The sequence below is a fragment of the Siphateles boraxobius genome, unplaced genomic scaffold (assembly GCF_051911475.1).
Source record: "Siphateles boraxobius isolate OS27281-9 unplaced genomic scaffold, OSU_SipBor_1 1, whole genome shotgun sequence".
In the NCBI taxonomy this organism is placed as follows: domain Eukaryota; kingdom Metazoa; phylum Chordata; class Actinopteri; order Cypriniformes; family Leuciscidae; genus Siphateles; species Siphateles boraxobius.
In genome coordinates, this window is record NW_027508699.1 from 11,273,758 (window position 1) to 11,294,887 (window position 21,130).

Below are 21,130 nucleotides of genomic sequence, written 5' to 3' on the forward strand. Positions count from 1 at the left end.
GTTGGGTAAACAAAGAATTGCAGGTAAAGAATGTAACAGCTCAGGTGCTTACTTTCATGAGTCTTATAGAGCGCAGAAAAGATGACCACGAAGAAAGTAGTAGAGTATTTGCCAGCATTGGCCAGGTGAGGGAAGGCGCGCTTTGTGTCCCGGTAACGCCTCAGGCACTGCACAAACCGGAACCAGGCAGGCAAACACTGGATTACAGCTCGTACTCCATATGAATATGAGTGACAAATCCCTCCACCTAGTTTGAAAACAAAAACACATTACATGTCATCATTAACTGCCCAATAAAAGCATGATTAAATTAAAATGCAAGGACATTGATGTGCATCTGGATACCTTTACTCCATAGCTTCCCCTCAGAATTGGTCCAGTTCAGCTCTATACTGTAGAAGCAGATCATGTACTCCAGATCCATCAGAAGCACTACTAGAGAGTTGAGTTGGTCAGCCAGCCAGAAATCTGCAAACCCAACTCTGTGAAATGGAGCTGTGACCACTCGAAACTACGAACAGAAAAGGGTGGAAAATAAAGGAGGAGAAAAGAGGATTTGACTAATTCAATCAATAATTTACAAATGGAATAATGTCTCATAAAAGTGCAACCTTTAAAATCACAACAAATACTGTTGTGTGATATGTATTTGGATTCGCCTGGCCCTTACCAGTAATTTGAGCAGCCAGAAGCGAGATTTGTAGTAGCATGTTTTGAACGGGTTGATAAGGAAGAAGAAGAAGAACCCATAGAGAGCAAGAGGGTTCACTTGTATAGGGATCATTGTGTCCTTCGCGAAGAGGCAGGACAGAATACTGACGCACCAAAGAACTCCAAGGAAACCAGCAATCTGCACAAAAACAGAGTGAAAAATGTATGCATATATATATATATATATATATATATGTTGTCGTCATATTGTGGCTCACCACTCCAATGAATTTAAAAAAAATGTACTTAAAAAAACCTTCCATATTTATACCTCATAAAACATAAATTTAAAACCTTCCATATTTATACCTCATAAAACATATATTTAAACCCATATATGTCAAAAATGGATCCCACCTTCTGTGAAATCTGACATCTTTACTAAGAGAAGCACAGTTTAAGTAATCTAAAGATACATGTTCAACTACAACCCTGTGCCAAGTGTTATTGAAGGGGCTTTATTCCAATAGCCAATTCAGAAGAATAATTTTTTTTGCACAAAGTGATAGAAACTTATAAAGCATCTTTTTATGTTTATCTGTAGTAAGGTCACCATGTATTCAAAGCAGCATATACATTGGGTCAGAGCCAGGGCCTGAAATTAACACCTGACCACGCGCCAAATGCGGGTGAATTTTGCAGTTGGCGGGTAAAACTGTCAATCTACCTGCCACACTGTCGGGTAGTCAATGAGAATTGAGTGATTCATTCGTTTTTTGGTTTTTTTGCGTCTGTCCGATAACATCAGCAATTTTCATTAAAGCAGCTGATTTCTGTGAATGCATGTAAAACTAAATGTATATTGCAGCACAGGGTGAAGTCAGTATGTACATTAACAATGATTTGAGACACATAAATGTACATTTAATGTAAAACTATGTAAACGGCGCTCTGTGGCACGGCAGGATTTTGAACAAGGTCCTGAGCCGTTGCTGGGCATCCGGTGTGCGACCCCCTTAAGAGTTATTATTACATATAATGATTTTGTTAATAACTTGACAGCACTTAAATGTGTATTCTTACAAGTCAAAGAACAATGTTTGAGTGATTTCTATTTTTCACCTTTATGAGGCAAAAAAACAAAACTTTTTTGGCTGGTAAAAAGTTACTGTGGCAGGTGGATTTTTAAAAAGTTAACTTCAGGCCCTGGTCAGAGCCCATGTTAAAGGGATAGTTCACCCAAAAATGAAAATTCTGTCAGTATTTACTCACCCTCATGTTGTTCCAACCCCGTAAGACCTTCGTTCATCTTCGGAACACGAATTAAGATATTTTTGATGAAATCTGAGAGCTGGATCACTCCTCCATACTAGTCCATATGCTTCTTCAGGGATTGAAACTTGCCAGCCTCGAAAAGTTATTAAAGACATCGTTAAAATAGTCCTAGTGACTACAGTGGCTCAATCTTAAGTTTGTCAAGCGACGAGAATACTTTTTGTGTGCAAAAACAAACTTTATTTCAACTATACATTTCCTTCTCTGTTGGCCTCTAGTCAGTTAATTTAGTGTAATAGCGTAGTAAACACGTAGGCTCACTATTGGCCGACGCTGGTCATGTGGGTGATGCGTGTGACGTACAACAACAGAAGCTCTACGCTTTTACACTAGTGAACTGACTCGAGGCCCACAGAGAAGGACATGAATAATAAAAATAAAGTCGTTATTTTTGTTTATTTTGCGCACAAAAAGTATTCTCGTCGTTCGATAACTTAAGATTGAGCCACTGTAGTCACTTGGACTATTTTAACGATGTCTGTAATAACTTTTCGGGGCCGGCAAGTTCAATCCCACAAGAAGCCTATGTAGGAGTATGGAGGAGTGATCCAGCTCTCAGATTTCATCAAAACTATCTTAATTCGTGTTCCGAAGATGAACGAAGGTCTTACGGGGTTGGAACAACATGAGGGTGAGTAAATACTGACAGAATTTTCATTTTTGGGTGAACTATCCCTTTAAAAGACAAGATAGCATTAAGTGCTTGTCCTACCTCAACCCAAAATCTGAATCTCCCTACAAAACCGAAAACAATGAATATCTCTCTCCTCTTTCAGATTTCGGGCACATTGAGGAGCTTGTGCCTCAGAAAGGGGGAGATGAGAGCTCAGTGTAAGATTTTAAGTTCTATTGCTTTTACTTAGTTACATATACTCAGGGTCTCTGCATTCTTCCAGGCTTCCTCCCATTGATCGACTGTGATTTGTACATTAAGTATTCTTTCCCATGTCTCTATTAGAAATTACACATCCGAAGAACCACAATAAATCTTGCAGAAGGAACTTTTAGATTGTCCAGGTGTTGAAAAATCTGCCTCTCCACAGCCGATATAGCTATTAATTGTAAATAGCAGAAAAAAATCCTGCCGTGGGATGTTGTATTTGTCGACTAATTGGTCATATTACATCAAAATGTGTCCATCAAATAATCCCTGCCATGTGGTGAGGCCTTAATGTGTCCAGGATCTGATGCCTGAGTTTACAGTCCCCAGCAGGAAGTCAATTACCACAAATAGGAGTAAACGCTGAGGTGAGCTGAGGTCTACCCTCCAAGCGTTGTATAGACTGCTATGTCTTGATAGTACAAATTGTGATAATAGGGTCACTGCAAGCCAATTTCAAGGATTTAAATCTATTGAGAAAAAGTACATTTATTAAGTTTAAATTTATTACATTTGCTTGATGAACTTTTGTTATCAAACCACACGGATATGACCATATAAATGAACTAAGCCAACCATACAATATCCTGATGGTTTTATGTGTGAAGTTTATTGGAATCATTTGAATGGGGGTAATCTCGGAAGAATATTCAACTTCAGAAGAGAGATCTGACCTATGCAGGAGAAATAGGAAGAACATTCCACCTTTCTATATCCACTTGAATGCATTTTGAATGAAAAGGGGCAAACTTGTCTCGTGCCTCTCCCAACTCTAAAAGTAGGGGTGCGACAACCATAAGTAGGCACAGCAGAAAGAGGCTTGTGATACAATAACTTGACCCATTTAATAAAATGCTCACCAAATTTATGTAATTTATTTAATGTATGAAATAAATAGGGCCATTTTTGCGGTCAAACACCTTTTCCGTATCTAACGAAATCACAAGACCATCTATTGATTTCTATTTAGAAAACTGTATTAAGTTCAGTAACCTATGCAAATTACTGAGTGAGTTGCATAAATATTTTTATTTTATATTGTTTTTAGCAAGGCAGAAAATATGACAGAAGCTCTGCACTGCTAAATCTATAAAAGCATAACGTAGCTGTCAATATACTGTTTTAATGTGTGCAATCTGATTATTTAAAATGCACTTACAACCCCCCCCCCCCCCCAAAGTGTCAACTTGAACAAAATAAGTGACCCGAAAATGTACCAAACTGTTATTTTAATATGTTGTATTATCACAAGTCCCCACTTGTCTTTATTTCACATAACATAAAAATAGCATTCACTGTATTGCTCAGAACTTCAATGAAAGATTTCCAAGTTACCTCAAAGAGATGTTGGTGGGACAGGTTGTTGCGGGGGTTGAGCTCGAATATTAAGACGTGGTTCACGCCAGCCTGTCTCCAGCCATATGTGTTGATGCCCAACAAGAAAAGGAATTCGATGAGCAGGAAACCACCCCGATAAATTCTAACCAGGGGCCACACATTCTCCCCCTCTCCAACAAGCAGTTTTTCCACAACTACAGATGAGCAAAATATGAAATTGTTAAAATAGCAAAAGTACTAAACCCTTGAGATAGATTCAGAGCTCAGGGTTATATTTCTGTATTTATCCATCTTTGATGTGATTAAGAAAAGAAGCCTTGTGAAATTTTACTCGATAAAGTAACTGAAGGCAAACTATCATTAGAGGTTATATACCTGTGATGATGACTGTGACTGTTAAAGCGACAAAGACACCACAGTAGAGTCCTACTCTAAAAGTGGTCCATGCTGGTGCAGGCTAAGATAAAGAGCACAGGATGGTGAGAGGTTTATGTCCTTTTAACAGTACTAATGAAAGGTGTTCTAGCGAAGGTCACAGTGTTCTACCTGCGCTGCTCCCAGTGGGGGCACTCGGAGCCTCTTCATAGCTTTCTGTCGGTCTCCTCCTTCCAGCTCTGCGGTAACAAGAGCCTGGGGATTTGAGAACATGCTGTTAGAATAACTAACCACTGTGCTAGTTTGATCAGGCTGTCAAATTCAATTCCTCTTTAAAGGAGAGAGAGGTTTAAGTGGAATGATTAATTTGACTGTAAAGTGTACGGTACCTCGGTTTCAGAGATGAGCTGAGTGATCTTCTTACAGGTGTAAAAAGGAGCCACTTCAACATGAAGCTCACGCCAATCAGCACCTCGCATCGTCTCAAAGATCTTGTCATGCTTCTTTAAAATCTTCCGAAAACCTGTGAAGTTTAGATTCTGACAGGGAGGGAGAAACCATTACTACTTTAAATGAGACTGATTTATTAGTCAAAGAACAGCTAAAAATTGATAAAAATCAGAGAAGAAAAAAAGAAGAAAAAACAATATGATGCTAACTGGATATTAATAATATGGGAATTACAAAAAAAAAAAAAAAAAAAAAAACACAACTGAGTAAATAATAGTTATCATGTGCGTAAATGAGCAGAAGGTTCCGTCTAGTCCTTTATATCAAATGTCATGACTAAATTCATCACTTGCAAATTTTCCGAGCATCAGTTTGTTGTGTGCTTTCAGACCTGGTAGTTCTGCAGCAGGATGAGGCTGAGGTAGAACTCGCTGAAGGCCAGCTGCAGGTCTTTGATATTGCGATGTTTGTAGCGCTCCTGCTGCGACAGGTGGAAGACAGCGCGACGGCGGTGCAGGCCTGTGGCTCGACGGCTCTCCCGCTGCGCGTCCAGAGACGACTGCAGCTCATTCTGTAGCGTGGCGAAACGCCGCTGTGCTTCGGCAAGCTTCTCTGTGTCATAAAAGAAGGGAAACATCATGTATGTAATGAAGATGGATGGATGGAACTAAGGCCAGCAAGAGAAATATTAGCCAACACAAAATTGCAAATGAACAGTAACCAATCTACTTTCCTGGCCTATACAATTTATTGTAGGTTGATGTAAACAATTCCTCCCTCCCTACCCCACCTCATTCTGATAAGTAAATCCCACTTTTCAAGATCCAATCAGAACCCAAAGAATAAAATCAAATAACTATCCACTAGGGCTGGGCCAATAAACTATATCGAATCGGGATACAATTTACGTCGATAACGATAAGCTCTGGGCATTTTTACTCGATATGGATTAACATAACAGCCTATCACACACCAGAAATAAACACGACAACAGCCAGTCAGTGCATGTCGCTAATAAGTTATCTCTGTGTGTCTTTGTGAATAATTGGCGCGGTTTTGTCTTATACACAAACTCACACGTGAGGCCCACTGTGTTTTCAGCGTCTGCGTCTCAATATATGAGGACATGAACATTCATTTAATCTTCAGAACTGCTTTGAGTGCTGCTTCAAAACTGCTTTTGAGCTTTTCACCATTATATTTGAGAAAAAATACCATCAAATACACACACAGACACTGAAAACAAAACTGAAAGATCTTCACAACAAACAGCAAAATAAAAACGTCGGTTTAACTTTAAGAAATGATGACAGTAATATATCACACTACTGTATACCAAAATGTACTTCTCAAAGTAGTAATTATAAGGAATATCACACAACCAAGATATTTTTTTCATCAGTGTTTTAAATGTATACAGTGCTGTTGAGCAGTTTTGTTGTAAATTAATTATATTTTCATTTGAGTAATTTTGAATGCTTCATTAAATAGTTAAAGTTTCTATTTTATTTATTTATTAAGTCACACCACAGAATCCCCCACAAAATAAAATGGAAAACACAGATTTTAGGGAATAATCTAATGGATTTCATGGGGCTCTGAATTAAAAGGTAGCTACTCTGTGGAGTTTAATTGCGAACAAACAAGTTTACATTTATTCTTGAGGTCTAGCAAATATGTGGAAAGCATTTCCTTTCCAATTAATGATAAATATCGATATTTTGTATAATATAGAAAAAAAAAATCATAATAATATCATAAACATCAAAATAACATTTTTGGCCATATCGCCCAGCCACACTATCCACAATTTATCCTCACTGAATATCAAAAATTTGCTAAATCTATTTAAAATTTCAAGTGAAATGATATTTGAGCCACAATACACGGTAACATTTTAATTTAAGGTGACGTAATTACAAGTGCTACATGTACTTACTATAATAATAAAAGTTAATTATGCAAAATAACAAGTAACCAACCCTAAACCAAGCCCTAAGCTTAACCCTATCATAAGGACATGCGTTAAATCAATACTACTCAGTGCTTATGTGTAATTACACTGTAACAAGGACAACTTCAACTTCAAAGTGTAACCCAATTTACAACTGGACAAGAACATAAATGAGAGTAAGAGAACCTTGTGAGTGAGAGAAAGAATGTGGTTATTTAATGGGATATAATAAAATAACCTGGTTTAATAACCTGGTTTATGGCAGTCCTGGCTTTGAATTGGGAGCTTTACTGTCTGTTTTTGAAAAGTTAAATCTCTGTTATGGGTAATCTGTCACTGTAAATACTAATGACAAAAAAAAGGAAACAACAGGGAGCAGACACAAACTGTGAGTTTAACTCAAACAAGTCTAGTGTTTACACATGGTTACCTGAATAGAAAGTGTTGATTTTGGCCAGCTCCTTCTCACATGTTTGGAAGAACTTCTCCTCAAACTTGGCATAGTATCTCTTGACAGTGTCTTCATCTGTGACTAAAAGCAAGAAGATAATGTGAAAATGTAATTCAGGAAAAAAAAAAAAAGATGGGAGAGATAGCAAGAAATATACCGAACATAGGGAAAGAAGAAACCTGTGGAAAACATTGTTCTGTCTCACAGCTCAAAGGTGTGAGGTTTTGTGTATATTTGAGGGAAGGAGAAACCATCAGAGCACTTTCTGCAGAGCAGTACGACAGGTTCACATGTTGGGCCTTGTGAATATGATCTCTTCAGATCACAATTTCCTTGCAAAAGATCTCAAGGACAGAAGTTTGGCTCAAGCCATTACAAGAACTTTGAGAAGATTTGAATGAACCTTTTTGCAAGTTAAACCTGATCAAATTAAGGGACAAAAACAGCATGAATCAAATAAAGTCATCACCCAGGTTGTGAACATTGGATTACACCCTTTTGAGGCTGTAAGATATTGGGGATAATCTTTCACACCAACAAGAATCAGTTCATCTTGTGGTAATCTTGTTGAATTACTAGGTAGGGCTGCACGATTAATCGTATTTTAATCGCGATAATGCTATCTGCTAGCCTGGTTAAAACCAGACCATTCTCAGTTGTAGATGAGAGTCAGACGCGTCGAGTATAAACAAGGCTTTACTCCGTGTTAGCGTGCGCTCTGATCGGTAAAGGGGCACAGACCTCTCCCGAATCGTCTCCAGCAGTAGCAGCCTCTGATCGCACCACTAACTCCGCTTCAGTTTCCCTCGTAAGCTGAAATTAGTATTTAAACATTCTCTATGATAAATGTTTGTGAAAAAAAAAATATTTTAATAACATGGTTTTGGCGGTTATAGAGTTCTAATGACGGTGTTCAACTATAACCGTCACACATAGTTCCACAGCGGCATCCATCTTTGTAAATGTAAAAAATCTGCTTCACCGTCGCTGTGCTTCCGTCATCGTGTAAAGCCCGCCCCAACGTTTCTGATTGGTGCCGCGATTTCGACGGATTGGAAATGGACTTCAATGAGCTCTTTGCCAGACCTACTTGCAGAGCAAATCTAAATTTGCCGGAAGTGGTCTGGGTTTTTCCAGGCTAGATATCTGACACTCTCGATTAATTTTAAATAATCGTCACGATATTTGCCTACTCATTTATCCTGATTACTTATTTTTTTCATTACTTATGCCTTTTTATTTTTGGACATTTGCATCAAGTCAACACTAACGTTGATGTTTGTAGTTGCCAGATGTAAATAGCTGAAATCCCCCCAAAAGAGCTTTTCTTTTACATGTTCTGCCCGGTGTTATACTTAATCTGCGCAATCTGGTAAACCTGCGCACGCTCACTCTACACTGAGGGAAAAGCACTGATGATCTGAAATGAAACATGCACTGAGTTTAGCGATCTCCACAGCGATATTCTGTTTACATGCTCATTCAGCCAGTCTGTTTCTTCAATTTCTTCACAAGCCACTTGTGCAGTTTGTGTGACTAAATCTGCCAATCAAACCTTCAGCGATTTTTTTGGAAAAAAATCAAAACATGGATCTCCACCTTATTGTTTGGGATTATGTTTGCAGAATTAAATGAATAAGTTTAAGGTTTGACCAGTTTTCATTATGTGAATCAGTTGAAAACGACAGATACTGACAGTTTTCAGTGTCTCTCAACAAGTAGGCTATCCGTCTTTGTAGTATGAATTTGCTGTGCGATCTGGTTCTGTAGTTTGTCTCATTTGCAACCGAATTGTCGCTTAGAAGATCTTATGTGAAGACGCATCACAATCTAAACCATGCATCATGTAAAGTAAACCATCCATTTTGTATTGACTTGCCACCTACAGGCCTTTTAGGGGAAGTGTAGTTTGGTAAAGAACGCACGAAATGGCCGTTAGGCCTATTACATTACAAGTTTCTTCTCTTTCTCTAATTCCTCAAATGAGAATAATCGTGATTAATTATCGTGATTATAATTTTGAGCAAAATAATAGTGTTTATCAGTTTAACCATTATCGTGCAGCTCTATTACCAGGACATAAGTTAATATCTGTGTGTAAACCATTATATATATATATATATATATATATATATATATATATATATATATATATATATATATATATATATAAATATATTAGGGCTGGGTATTGACACAAATTTCACAATTCGATTTGATTTCGATTCACAAGCTTGCAATTCGATTCGATTTCGATTACGATTCGATTCAATATTGATTATTTTGGATATCAGGTACAATACATGGCAAATTTTCTCAAGGAAAACAAATCTCTTAACCAATGCTGTAAACTATGGCAGTCAGTTGTATCATTAAAATTGTTTCATTAGCCTACTTTAGCCTAATATTAAAGGTAAAGATTTACTGATTTGTATACAAACAATTACACTTATTTATTTTTCTAATAATAAAGTTATATGAAATATAAATATTTAAATGGTGGCTGTCATAAAAACTTGCCAGATTTATTCAAACATGCATTAAATATTGAAAAACATAAAATAATTATAAAATAACATAAAATGCATATGTAATATGGTGCATATATTTAGCAAAATGCTCCTCTCTAGAGTTAATTTGTCTAGCTGACTAACTAGTTCATGGTCACTGGATATGGTTTTTCTGAGGTAAATGTGACGTTACATGACATTGTTTACAAGCTGTTTCACTGACGTCTTTCCTCGGTTGAAACACTGATTGAGCGATTCCATGTGACAACAAGGATTTCGATAAGTTATACTCTTATCTTTTAACACACTTTCAGATGCTCATTCATGTTTATTTCACGCTGTAACTGGTAATATTAAGGCAGAAGAGAAGATTATGTGTGCTCCGCGCTGCTGCTTCTCTTGAGCTGCGCCAGAGCGATCTCACGCCACAGCGCCAAAACGGTATTTATGTTTTTGAATTTTGTAAGAAAATGGACGTAATTTGAAATCTGAGACTTTGTTTCATATCAATAGTAACAAAGCACAAAGATTATTGCGTTTATTGGATGGGATGCGCGCTACAATGTTCCATTCATTCATCAACTGAAAACAGGATGACTAATCGATTCCTGGGATTTAAGAATCGATATCGGTTCGTAAAAATGAGAATCGATTAAAATCGAGAAATCGATATTTTTTACCCAGCCCTAATATATATATATACACACATATACAGGATTCTTTGATGAATAGAAATTTCAAAGTAGAAATAGAATTTTATTTGTAATGTATACATTTTTTTGTAACTCCGTATTTACTGTCACCGTTGATCAATTTACCGTGTTCTTGCTAAATAAAAGTATTACATTTTAATAAATAAAAAAAACTTTGTAAATTAATAAATACCTCAAACTTTTAAATATCTTTTGTGTTCTGCAGAAGAAAGAAGTCTGTACAGGTTTGGAACGATATGAGGGTGAGTAAAATGACAATGTTCATTTTTGGGTAAACTAACACTTCATGGAATCCCTGTATAATTATTCTGCGTCATGTCTTTCCAAAATCCTTAGTCTGAGAACCAAGAGACAAGGCTAATTAAGTCAATGTGGTCTTAAATCACAATAATCATAACAGTTCATGGGTCATGGCTTCAAACATTTACAGTTAGAGGGCATGTGAAGTTTCTGTTGACTGTAAATACTTTTGACACCATAGAGACGTAACTGCATGATATTCCTCTCCGAGGGACAAAACACAGAGCGCAGTGACAGTAAGTCTGGCTGATACTGTCCAGACGGACAGACAATGAATCACTATCTCAGGACTCTCAGACTTGGGAAAATGACTCATGGCTTGAAATACCTAAACGGGGAGCATTGCCTCCTAAATTGTGAGTTTCACACTAGCCAAGTTCCCATCCAGTTTTTGCGATGTTTTATCATCGACAAAGTGAATAAAAAAAAATAAAAATAAAAAGATGGTCTCCAGATGGTTTTAATCCAATTGACTTTTTACCAATAAAATGGAGTGGGCAATGACGTCATTCTTAAAGGGACATTGTGTAGGAATTTCTCCCATCAAGCGGTGAAATTGTATTTTGCATTCAAACGAATTGTGCTCTCCAGCGCCTCGCTTTTTCAAATGTGTGTTGCATCTACGGTAGCTGTAAATTACCAAAAAGCTATGACAGGATGTCTTCTAACAGCACTTCGTCGAGTTTTCCTTCGGGTGAACAGGTTTGTTAATTTCAAACAAACTGCATCTTGACACAATGAACAAATGAATGTTACAGTATGAATTACTGACTGACTTGCCGGGGCAGCGACAAGCGCCTCTCACTGCTCTGCTCCTCCGTTTCTGCTGCTTTCAGTTACTTAATTACTTAGTTAGTTTTTCAGGGTTTTTTTCTCAGTTTTTCAGTTCAGTTTTTTTTTCTGGCTCTAAACGAAAATGCGTTGGCCTAGTACTTTTTGACCCTCTCTGCTATTATAGTTTTTCAAGATGGCGGAACGACATGGAAGCCTCCGTGGACCTACCAGCCACATGTATATAAAGATAATAAATTCTTCGTTTACGAGGATAAGTCAGATAATTGGCAGAGGTATTTGTACACCATTGAGGACTTAAAAATATTGATTTTAGATAATAAAATACCTAAAAAAACTACACATAGTCCCTTTAAGAAAAATGCATTGTCAAATAGAACAGTTTTCAGAAACGAAACTTAGGAATTTTGCACGGTTCTGGTATTTAAAAAGAAAAGAAAAACACTACTGGGTTCTGGATAAGAACCAATTCATGGTTGCAAACCCTATATATGTGTATATCGGGATCACGCGCTGTCTGAGGCGTCTTTGTGCGCACGCTTCGGATCTGTCAGTCAGCGCGAGCAAGATCGTTTTGTTTACATAAGTATGAGTTTAAAAATCATTTGATTGGTTCAGACTCATGCCATCGAGAATTCGCTATGTATAGTCACAAAGCTGGAATGCTGAGCTTTAAAACGATGCCAAACTTGAGCTGAGAGGAAGCGCCAGGCGTCGAGAAGAGAGCAGAGAAAAACTGCATTTTCATGGCCAAAGGAAAGGTACTCCTCTCAGAAAACATACAAATAAACATACTTTTAGAAATTTAATTGCTATTTGAAGCATTGGGATCGCTAGACGAGGGGCTTAATGAATACATTTTTGTGAAAACCTCAAATTCTACCAAAATTTACATTTTTGACTTGTTTTGCCTGTAGCCTGAAATTAGCCTGGGCGCAGTCCGACTCATTTTGCCAGCACGGGTCACATACAGTTGTATTCAAAATTATTAAACCCTATTGGATTATTCATTAATTTGTTCATTCACGGCATCTGACGTATCGACATAGAAGTTAAACGGAAAATGCATTTCCATCAGCTTCATCGGTAAACATTGTGATGTGCTAAAGCTTTATCACAAAAAATCCTTGGATGGAAAGCTGGCTACTGGTGTACAGATACATTTTCATTTTAAGTGTAACTCTTAAAACAGGGAGGCCAACGGCGAGAAAACCGTTACATGAGTGGGCTCACAATGTGTGTAGAATCCACAATGAGAGGTGAGGAGGGAGAGGGAGGTTTACTTTACACACAATATTACTCATGTTTCATCTTTCAAAGCTTAGGTACTGTGGCATATGTGTTTGAAAAACACCATCATCTGACAAAACTAAAACAATGTAACTCCCAGCTGTGATTCCTGAAACATTACACTCACAAAACAGCCCATAATCCTACACTTCCAAAACAAACACTGACAAGGGTTTATTAGGCTTCGTTCATAAATTAGCAACATTGTGTTTCAAATGATTCATTGATGTGCAAGTTCTATTAGGTAGATAAGATTTATAAGGTACTGATCAAAGTACTAAACCATAGCGGTCACAGGTGTTCAAAAATTGATCTGAGCAAGCATTTGACTTATCACATGACACTTATCAGTTACTATAAAACCCTCAAGTAAACATGTACAAATTCTTTTGGGCTATGATGGTTCAGCGAGTTCAACACTCTGAAGTGAAAGGGTTAAGAAGATTCTGGGTTATTCTCACAACAAAATGTTTGATCTGATCTGATCCTGTGTTAATACTGGATTACTCCAGCTCTACAGCAGGGAGTCCCTCTCTGTACTGGTTTAGGTAACCCTCCCCAGTGAGACCTTCAGCTGGGTCATTGTGTCTGGCCTGCTATGCAAACACACGGCTCAGTTTCACATCAGCTCGGCAGGGATTAACATACACAGCTCTCTCTCTTTTAGCTGGAGCTCCTGGGAGAGAAAATAAACTACAGTGTCTCTGTACTTGAGAACTTTTGAACTGAAATCTTCCAGGGAATGCATGACCTTGGAGAAGGACCCTCTGTGATTATTTAGACCTATAACACACAACAGTTCTGGACTTTTGACTAGTGATAGATTGATATATCTGCCAAATGGCCATTTTTACATTACTGGCCGATAACAATATTTGCTTTGCATCGGTCACTCAAAAACCCTGATTCTTTCGTCATTCCGGTTCTGTGATTAAACTCACAAAAAAAACAAAAAAACACTAGGGCTGCCACACCTAATCAATAAAATCGACAATACAAATCATTGACAACTAATGTCACTATTGATTAGTTGTATGCATGCACTGTGCATGCAGAACCTTCTTCAATTACATAACTTAGTATTTAATAGTAATTACACTTAACTTAGTAATTACACAACACAGTATTGAAAAAAGAATTTCTACAAAAAAAAAAAAGATGGAGAGCAACAGTGACAGAGTTGACAAATTTGACAATAATGTTTTTTTTTAAATGTTACATTTACAACATTTTGGCTTAAATTACCATATTTATTTGAAATTCTACTTGTATTACAAGAACTGATATTTTTTTATGAGAACAGTTATTGACTATTGGTATTATGCAATGAACTTGTATACTAGGATTTCAGAAATGTAAAAATCATGATCTTACTCTGAGCACTTTAGTACTGACAAAATAAAGATTGTCATACTCCCTCACGTAACTGTACGCAAAGCACTTAAAATTAGAGGTTTATGACTTCAAACACCTGCACTATCAGCCCTTTCTCATATCCGTCATCAAAAAAAAAAATCAGCATCTTATTAACGAAAAACCCTGGTCATGCAATTTCCCCTCCAAAATCATAGCTTTACTTAAACAATCCCATTAACGACACTTATCACCACCCAGAAAAACCACAAACTTTAACAGAAGATTATAGTTATTTCTAGATAATCACAACTACCATCATCCCACAGCTTAGAAAAACACTCAGTATGCAGGTTTATAGCTCTCTGGAGCTATAGCACTGTTGTATGAAAAATGAGCATCTGGACACTGTGTGTGTGTGTGTGTGTGTGTGTGTGTGTGTGTGTGTGTGTGTGTGTGTGTGTGTGTGTGTGTGTGTGTGTGTGTGTGTGTGTGTGTGTGTGTGTGTGAGTGTGTGTGTGAGTGTGAGTGTGAGTGTGAGTGTGTGTGAGTGTGTGTGAGTGTGTGTGAGTGTGAGTGTGAGTGTGTGTGTGTGTGTGTGTGTGTGTGTGTGTGTGTGTGTGTGTGTGTGTGTGTGTGTGTGGTAACCTTTGGATGTAAACCACTGCTTATCTGAGCGCTAGAACAGACCTCCATAAGTTTTCCATTAGCTGTGGGCCTCGCGCTGAGCCCCGGGAACTAATAGATAGCATGAACATTACAATAAAGACAAAGTTTTTCTCTATCACCCGTGTTTAGACATTATATTCTGACAAAGTAATTAAATTACACACTGTGCCAAGAACAAATAGGCCTATGCTTCAAATGTTCACTGTAGTGAGGCAACTTTACACTGACTTCAGGTCAGGATTTGTCATTTCCAGTTATTGGCATTAAAGGGCATCTTGCAGGTAAAAAAAAAATCTAAATTAATACATAACCTTGTATGAAAATACCATATGAAAGTTAATGCAGGATTTTTTTATTTTTTTTAAACAACATAAGGGCACCAATTTAGTACCAAGCGTTTCTTTGACTGCTCGTTACAACCGCTTTTTTTCAGAATCGCGTCATTTTACGTCACACGAGGGAGTTGTATGTGTGCTCTGCGTCAGCTCAGTGCTGAGTAGGTTGGTATTCAGTAAGAGCGGTCGTGAGTCAGTGTTTTCGGTAGTTTTTGTATTTTAATTTATCATCGTCATGGTAAATTCCTGCCTGAAGTGTGAGTATGCTATGTGTAGCACAAACGGATTCAGGTAGCATGCCTCAAATCCAGGATGCTGTGTTAGGCACGTTACATCTGCTGGCCGCGGGGCGAGGTCCTCGACCAGCGACAAAAACGAGCTCACCTCCCTACAACACAAGCTCTCCACCACAGTTTCCATGGGACGACACCGCCCACACACACACCTGCCAAACACAGCAACACAGACGCTTACTACTCATTCCCTCTCCCGGTAAGCCTGACGGTGTCAATGACAATCAACCACGAGGAAAACTAGTTGGCACAATCAACAATAATCACACTGAATACATGACCAGCCTACTCGGCGTCGGCTACGTTTGCAAACATTTTCACCGGAGAAAAAGGTAAAAGCTAAGAAATAAACACTAGAGGTTCACAGGTGGGACTGTCAAGCTAGCCCATAGCTAGCACAACGACATAATCACTGTCACTAGATATAAAGAAAACGTTGACTTTCACTCGATGCTATTCACTGACAGTAAAAAAAAAAAAAGTTGTTATTGTATGCACTGCTGTTCATAGACTACTAGCTCCAGCGGTCATTGCTGTGTTTCTAAATGGTAGCAACTCAGCAGGACACTCCACCAACTCTCCAGTCATTCTCCTCTGACCATGCATTTATTTATTAATTATATGGCTGTGGGCCATCATAAATGTTAACTGTGGGTCTTGCCACCTCTTCCTCATCCCAGTTAGATGCCATAGTCAGTGGTAGAACTAGTTCTAGTAGCTGAGAAAGGCTGAGGCTATCCACCACGTCAACCTCATGTGACGTCATCGCCGAGTTGCGTAAAAAATAACCGTCACTTACCAAAAACTACAAAAACTGGACTTTAACACCATTTTGGAGACATTTCTAACTTTATATACATATCTTGACTGCTTTATGTACCCATTAATCGACAGTGGTGTTTAACCTGCAAGATGCCCTTTAAGACAGGTTGGAAAAAACCAAGACACTGAGGCATAATTATTTAGCTGTTTGAGAAATACTGTGGACTTTGAGAAAACGGCCTGATTATAGTCAAGTATAATGGAACAGAAGGTTCTATAACATGGTGTGATGCCAAAGGGAGTTTTACTGATATTCACTTTTTTTGTTGAATATCTGATACTTTTAAGAAGTACATTTAAATCCGCCACCTATTAAGAACAACAGGCACTAGTAAGAATCTGTAGCTAGCTTGCTCTTGGGAACCTTGAGAGGAAATAGCGATCTCTAGATTGAGGCTATTAACCCTCTGAGGTAGACTATCGCGCGGGTGCGATAGTTTCGCTTTTTTTTCTTATCAGTGCAAAAGAAACTCAAAATACTCTGTTGATTTTGAGCTTACATATTAAGTGTTGTACATCATTAGATCCTGATAAGTGTCACATTTTTTTGTGGATACTCACAATAAAAACAAAGTGTGCTTTTTGCCAAATAAAGAAAAAAAAACATGATGCGCGTTCTGCCTTCTCTCTGACAGTTAAGTCCATTCTGAAACGCGTCCGAAAATTAACTGTAATTCCACGAATACTTGTCATACAGGCACAAGTGTTTTTCCATAATGAAGCTTGAACTCTCTTCTTTTAAATGAATTAATTTATATAAAAATATAAAAAAAATTATTATACAAAAATTATCAGTTTATGTAATCTGTATGAAAAGAGAGAGATGTCAGTCTTTTTCTTTCCAGCTCATTATACCTGATTACGTGTTAATGTGCCACGCCCACGGAGAGCGCGCGGTATTCAAAGGCAAATGATAAGGCAAGCCATTCAAACATGCCAACGCCCACCAGCTGGATTATAAAACACATCGTGTTTAGAAAGTATCTTACTGAAGCTGTGTACACAGTGTATCCCTACGCTGTGAGGAATAATACTATCTAATAACCCTGGAAAATGTACCAGGAGTGCTGGTAGTTTCATTTCGCGGAGCAACGGATCCAGCTGATGTAGTAAGTCATTTATTCTTAAGTGCTTTGTTCTAATCACGATATTGAATAGTGTCTGACTGTAAACCGCAAAAAGACTGTTCAAATATGAATTGCGTGTCTGTGTGTAGGCTAAATGATGAATGAATGGCACAGGCGCACGCGCTTTGTTTACTACAGTTATACAGCGCGTGTCTGTGCCGTTCATTCACTCTCGCACCTACATTAGTAAACGTTATGTTTACATGAACACATCCAAACTATATTGCTATAGCCTACTAAGATGAGTAAAAATAGACTGAAATATGTTGAAATAAAATGTCTGTATAAGCAACAAACTGCAAATTCACATGTATATGCTAATTTATCATACACAATATGTTACAGACTAAATATGAATGTTAAGACAAGATTTTGTGATTAGTTTTGGATAGATTATAAAGTTTTGACTGTAAAAAAAGACTACTGTCACATTAAATAGGTACGCGTTTGTTCACAGTTAAATATGTGAACAAAACTATCTGCTCATAGTTAAATATACTATAATAAAATGTTTTGTCAAAAATAAAGTAGGTATATTGAATTATCAACTAAGATGTTATTATAGTGTTTGTTCCAATATTCAAACTAATGAATCCTTACCTTTTTTAATACGTATGATAAAATGTATACTTTTAACCCTTTCACACGTAAGTTTAAAATATTCTAACTGACCCCCCAGCGTGAGTTTTTCAAAGCGACCGTTATTTAGAACTTGTCACTTTAATGTTTCCACGGTGACGCGTCATTGTTTGTCACGTGACACAGCGCAACCACAACACAGCGCTGAATGAATGATGATCTGCTTTTATGTCATTTTCCCTTTTTTTAAAAAAATATTCCCAAATGTATTTGCTATAGCATGAAACACTGATATTCCGATTGTCAAATATGTGCAAGTGGATGTGTTTTGTTGTTTAAACACCTTTATAACGATCGCGTTAGTTGAGCTGTATGCGCAATGGGCGGCGCCATGTTAGTTTGTTTCACAGTTCAGAGAATCGGATCTGTTGGATTTACAACACGTCAATTCCTCCACTTCTCATGAAATACATGATAGTAAGTGGCCGGTGAACTGGGAGAAGAATAGGGTCAAATGTAAAGCTACTTACACAATGTATCTGATGTGAATAAAACGTGTCGTCTTATTATAATGTAAAGGATTATTTTTGCCGCTTCCATAGACATCAGTGTGTATTTTACAAACTCAAAATCATTGTTTTGCTAGTACTTGTGTGTATTTAAATATCTGAAGCCTAAAATAAACATTATGTGGTTGAAAAAACTCAATAGTTGATGTATGACAGCACTGAGTGCATCCTTCTCTGGCTCAGCGCCAGCAAACGCGCGAAAGCACGTTTGAATTTAGCAGTTGGTCACGTGATGCACTGACCGTTCTAATCACACCGGTGTGATCGTACACTCCAGGGACCAGCCAAGACTGATCACACCGGTGTGATCGTACGTGTGAAAGGGTTAACAAAGAAATACACTTGAAATATTGTTAAAATTGTAATTGTTGTTGTAATTGTAACCTATTTGTAATTGGTTACAATTTCTAATTGTAAAATATGTATATATGGATCATTTCTTTTGTCCTTGCATTCTTTGGGATCCTGTGACACACCTGTGTGAAAGGGCTAATTAATATGCAGCTCATTATGTATGTGGCATATTATCTGGCCTTTGTCTTCTCAGGAGTGAACACGCCTCCACGCATATTGCCTTTCCAAACAAAATGTGTCTTATAAAATTTAAATCAATGTATTGTTTTGTGTAAATGATTAGGCAGGATGATTTTCAGATCATTTTGAAGCACAAATTCTAGGCAACAACACCCATTAGTCAAAAGTCTTGTGGACACATATTTAGTATGTGTTTTGTGGCCTTATTTCAGACACTTTGAGTTTTAGTTTTTTCAATAACCACGCATAAACATTATTCTCTAAAAAATACAAACATGTACATACATGTTGCTCACATATTACGGTAGCCCTGTTTGTGCTATATAGAGTGAATTTACACCTTTGCCATTAACATGTTCATAAATAACTGAAAAAAGCACAAATGTCAGAGCATGTCAGAACACCTCAAGGACCCCAAAAACCCCTTAGACCTCAGAGGGTTAACGATTTTGCACCAGAAGCCATTTACAACATAATAAACAATTAATAGAAGTAGGCCAAAGGTTTGATGTACTTGGTTTCATAAATGACTCAAAGTAAATGTAATGTAAAGACACTGAACATAATCTTAGAATTACAATGCATTCATACTTAAAAAAAAAAAAGTATAGTTATCAGTCGCGCATATGCATTACTGAGATGAGACTTGCTCAGGCCTTACATTTCTGACATGCAAGCAAAAGACAGCAAATTACTACGACATAAAAGAACAATCTGTACCTGCTGAAACTGCACAAACTGAACCAAAAACAAAGCTTTTTTTGTGAAAACATATGGGTGAAGTCAAACACAGAAGCTCGGAGCAGCAGAGACACTAACAGGTGCTTGTTTTTGTACAAACACCAGTGAACTGCAAGCAAAGCAAATTCAGATTGTACGGGTTGTAAATTTCATACACATGGGGGAAAAAAATGCTGATTACACTTTACAATAAGGTTACATTTGTTAACATAAGTTAAGGCGTAAGGTGTGTAACAACGAACAAAAATATTTCTGAATTTTTTACAGGGCTGTCACGATTCCTCGATTAAATTAGAGTACACGATTTAAAGAAATCAATGATTGCAATTTTACCTGTGTCGATTAACCGGCCAAATGCCGGTGGTGGTGCATTCCACAGACGAGAATCCATGAACTGCATTATTAGACCGTTTTCTAAGGCCGCATGATGTATTAAAAACATTTTAAAAACGCATAGCACAGTGTATTGTGAATTCACAAATGCTGTGATTTAATAAAATAAATATATGCGCTGCACTTTTAAATAAATATGCACTTTAATTATTTACATGAGTGGAGGTAACGTACATCACAGAGCAGCTCCGTTCACAGTAATGCTGTCATCATATGCGTGGTGGAGCGTATCTCTGCATATTCTGCAGTTTGAGTTGCTTATAACGTTCATCTAGGAACGCAATGTTCGCCATTTCATCAGATTATAGGCAAACTGTTCATCGTGATTTACAATAAAAGTTTCAACCCTCACTCTGAGTTTGAATGTTTTGATGTCCACATGTTCTTTTTTAAGAAATGACAGTAGTTGCAGCATTTCTATCATTAAGAAGTACCCAAATATTAAAGATAAAGTGAACGTTTGAATTTAATTGTTTGGCCAATATTAAACTTGGATTATTATGCTGTAATTTGTAACAACAACAATCACATGTACATATGTAAATTGTTTATATTATGTATGCTACGTCATTTATGAAACCATATGATTACTTGCTTTTGATACTTTGTTTGAAACAAATATATATGTATTTTAAGCCATTTTAAATGCTATTGTTTGCTTAGGTCTATTTTTATT

At 37.3% G+C, this 21,130-nt stretch overlaps 1 protein-coding gene across 1 annotated transcript in view; it reads right to left on the reverse strand.

Moving 5' to 3' along the window:
* xpr1b (xenotropic and polytropic retrovirus receptor 1b) overlaps positions 1 to 21,130 on the reverse strand; it is a 33,709-nt gene that overhangs the window by 5,745 nt on the left and 6,834 nt on the right. The window contains exons 3-11 of the mRNA XM_077204953.1: positions 7,414 to 7,515; positions 5,421 to 5,641; positions 4,969 to 5,118; positions 4,751 to 4,834; positions 4,580 to 4,661; positions 4,202 to 4,398; positions 671 to 850; positions 346 to 511; positions 53 to 247 (exon numbers count right to left, since the gene is read on the reverse strand). Of these exons, the coding sequence (XP_077061068.1) occupies positions 53 to 247; positions 346 to 511; positions 671 to 850; positions 4,202 to 4,398; positions 4,580 to 4,661; positions 4,751 to 4,834; positions 4,969 to 5,118; positions 5,421 to 5,641; positions 7,414 to 7,515 (1,377 nt within the window). The remainder of the gene's footprint in view (positions 1 to 52; positions 248 to 345; positions 512 to 670; positions 851 to 4,201; positions 4,399 to 4,579; positions 4,662 to 4,750; positions 4,835 to 4,968; positions 5,119 to 5,420; positions 5,642 to 7,413; positions 7,516 to 21,130) is intronic.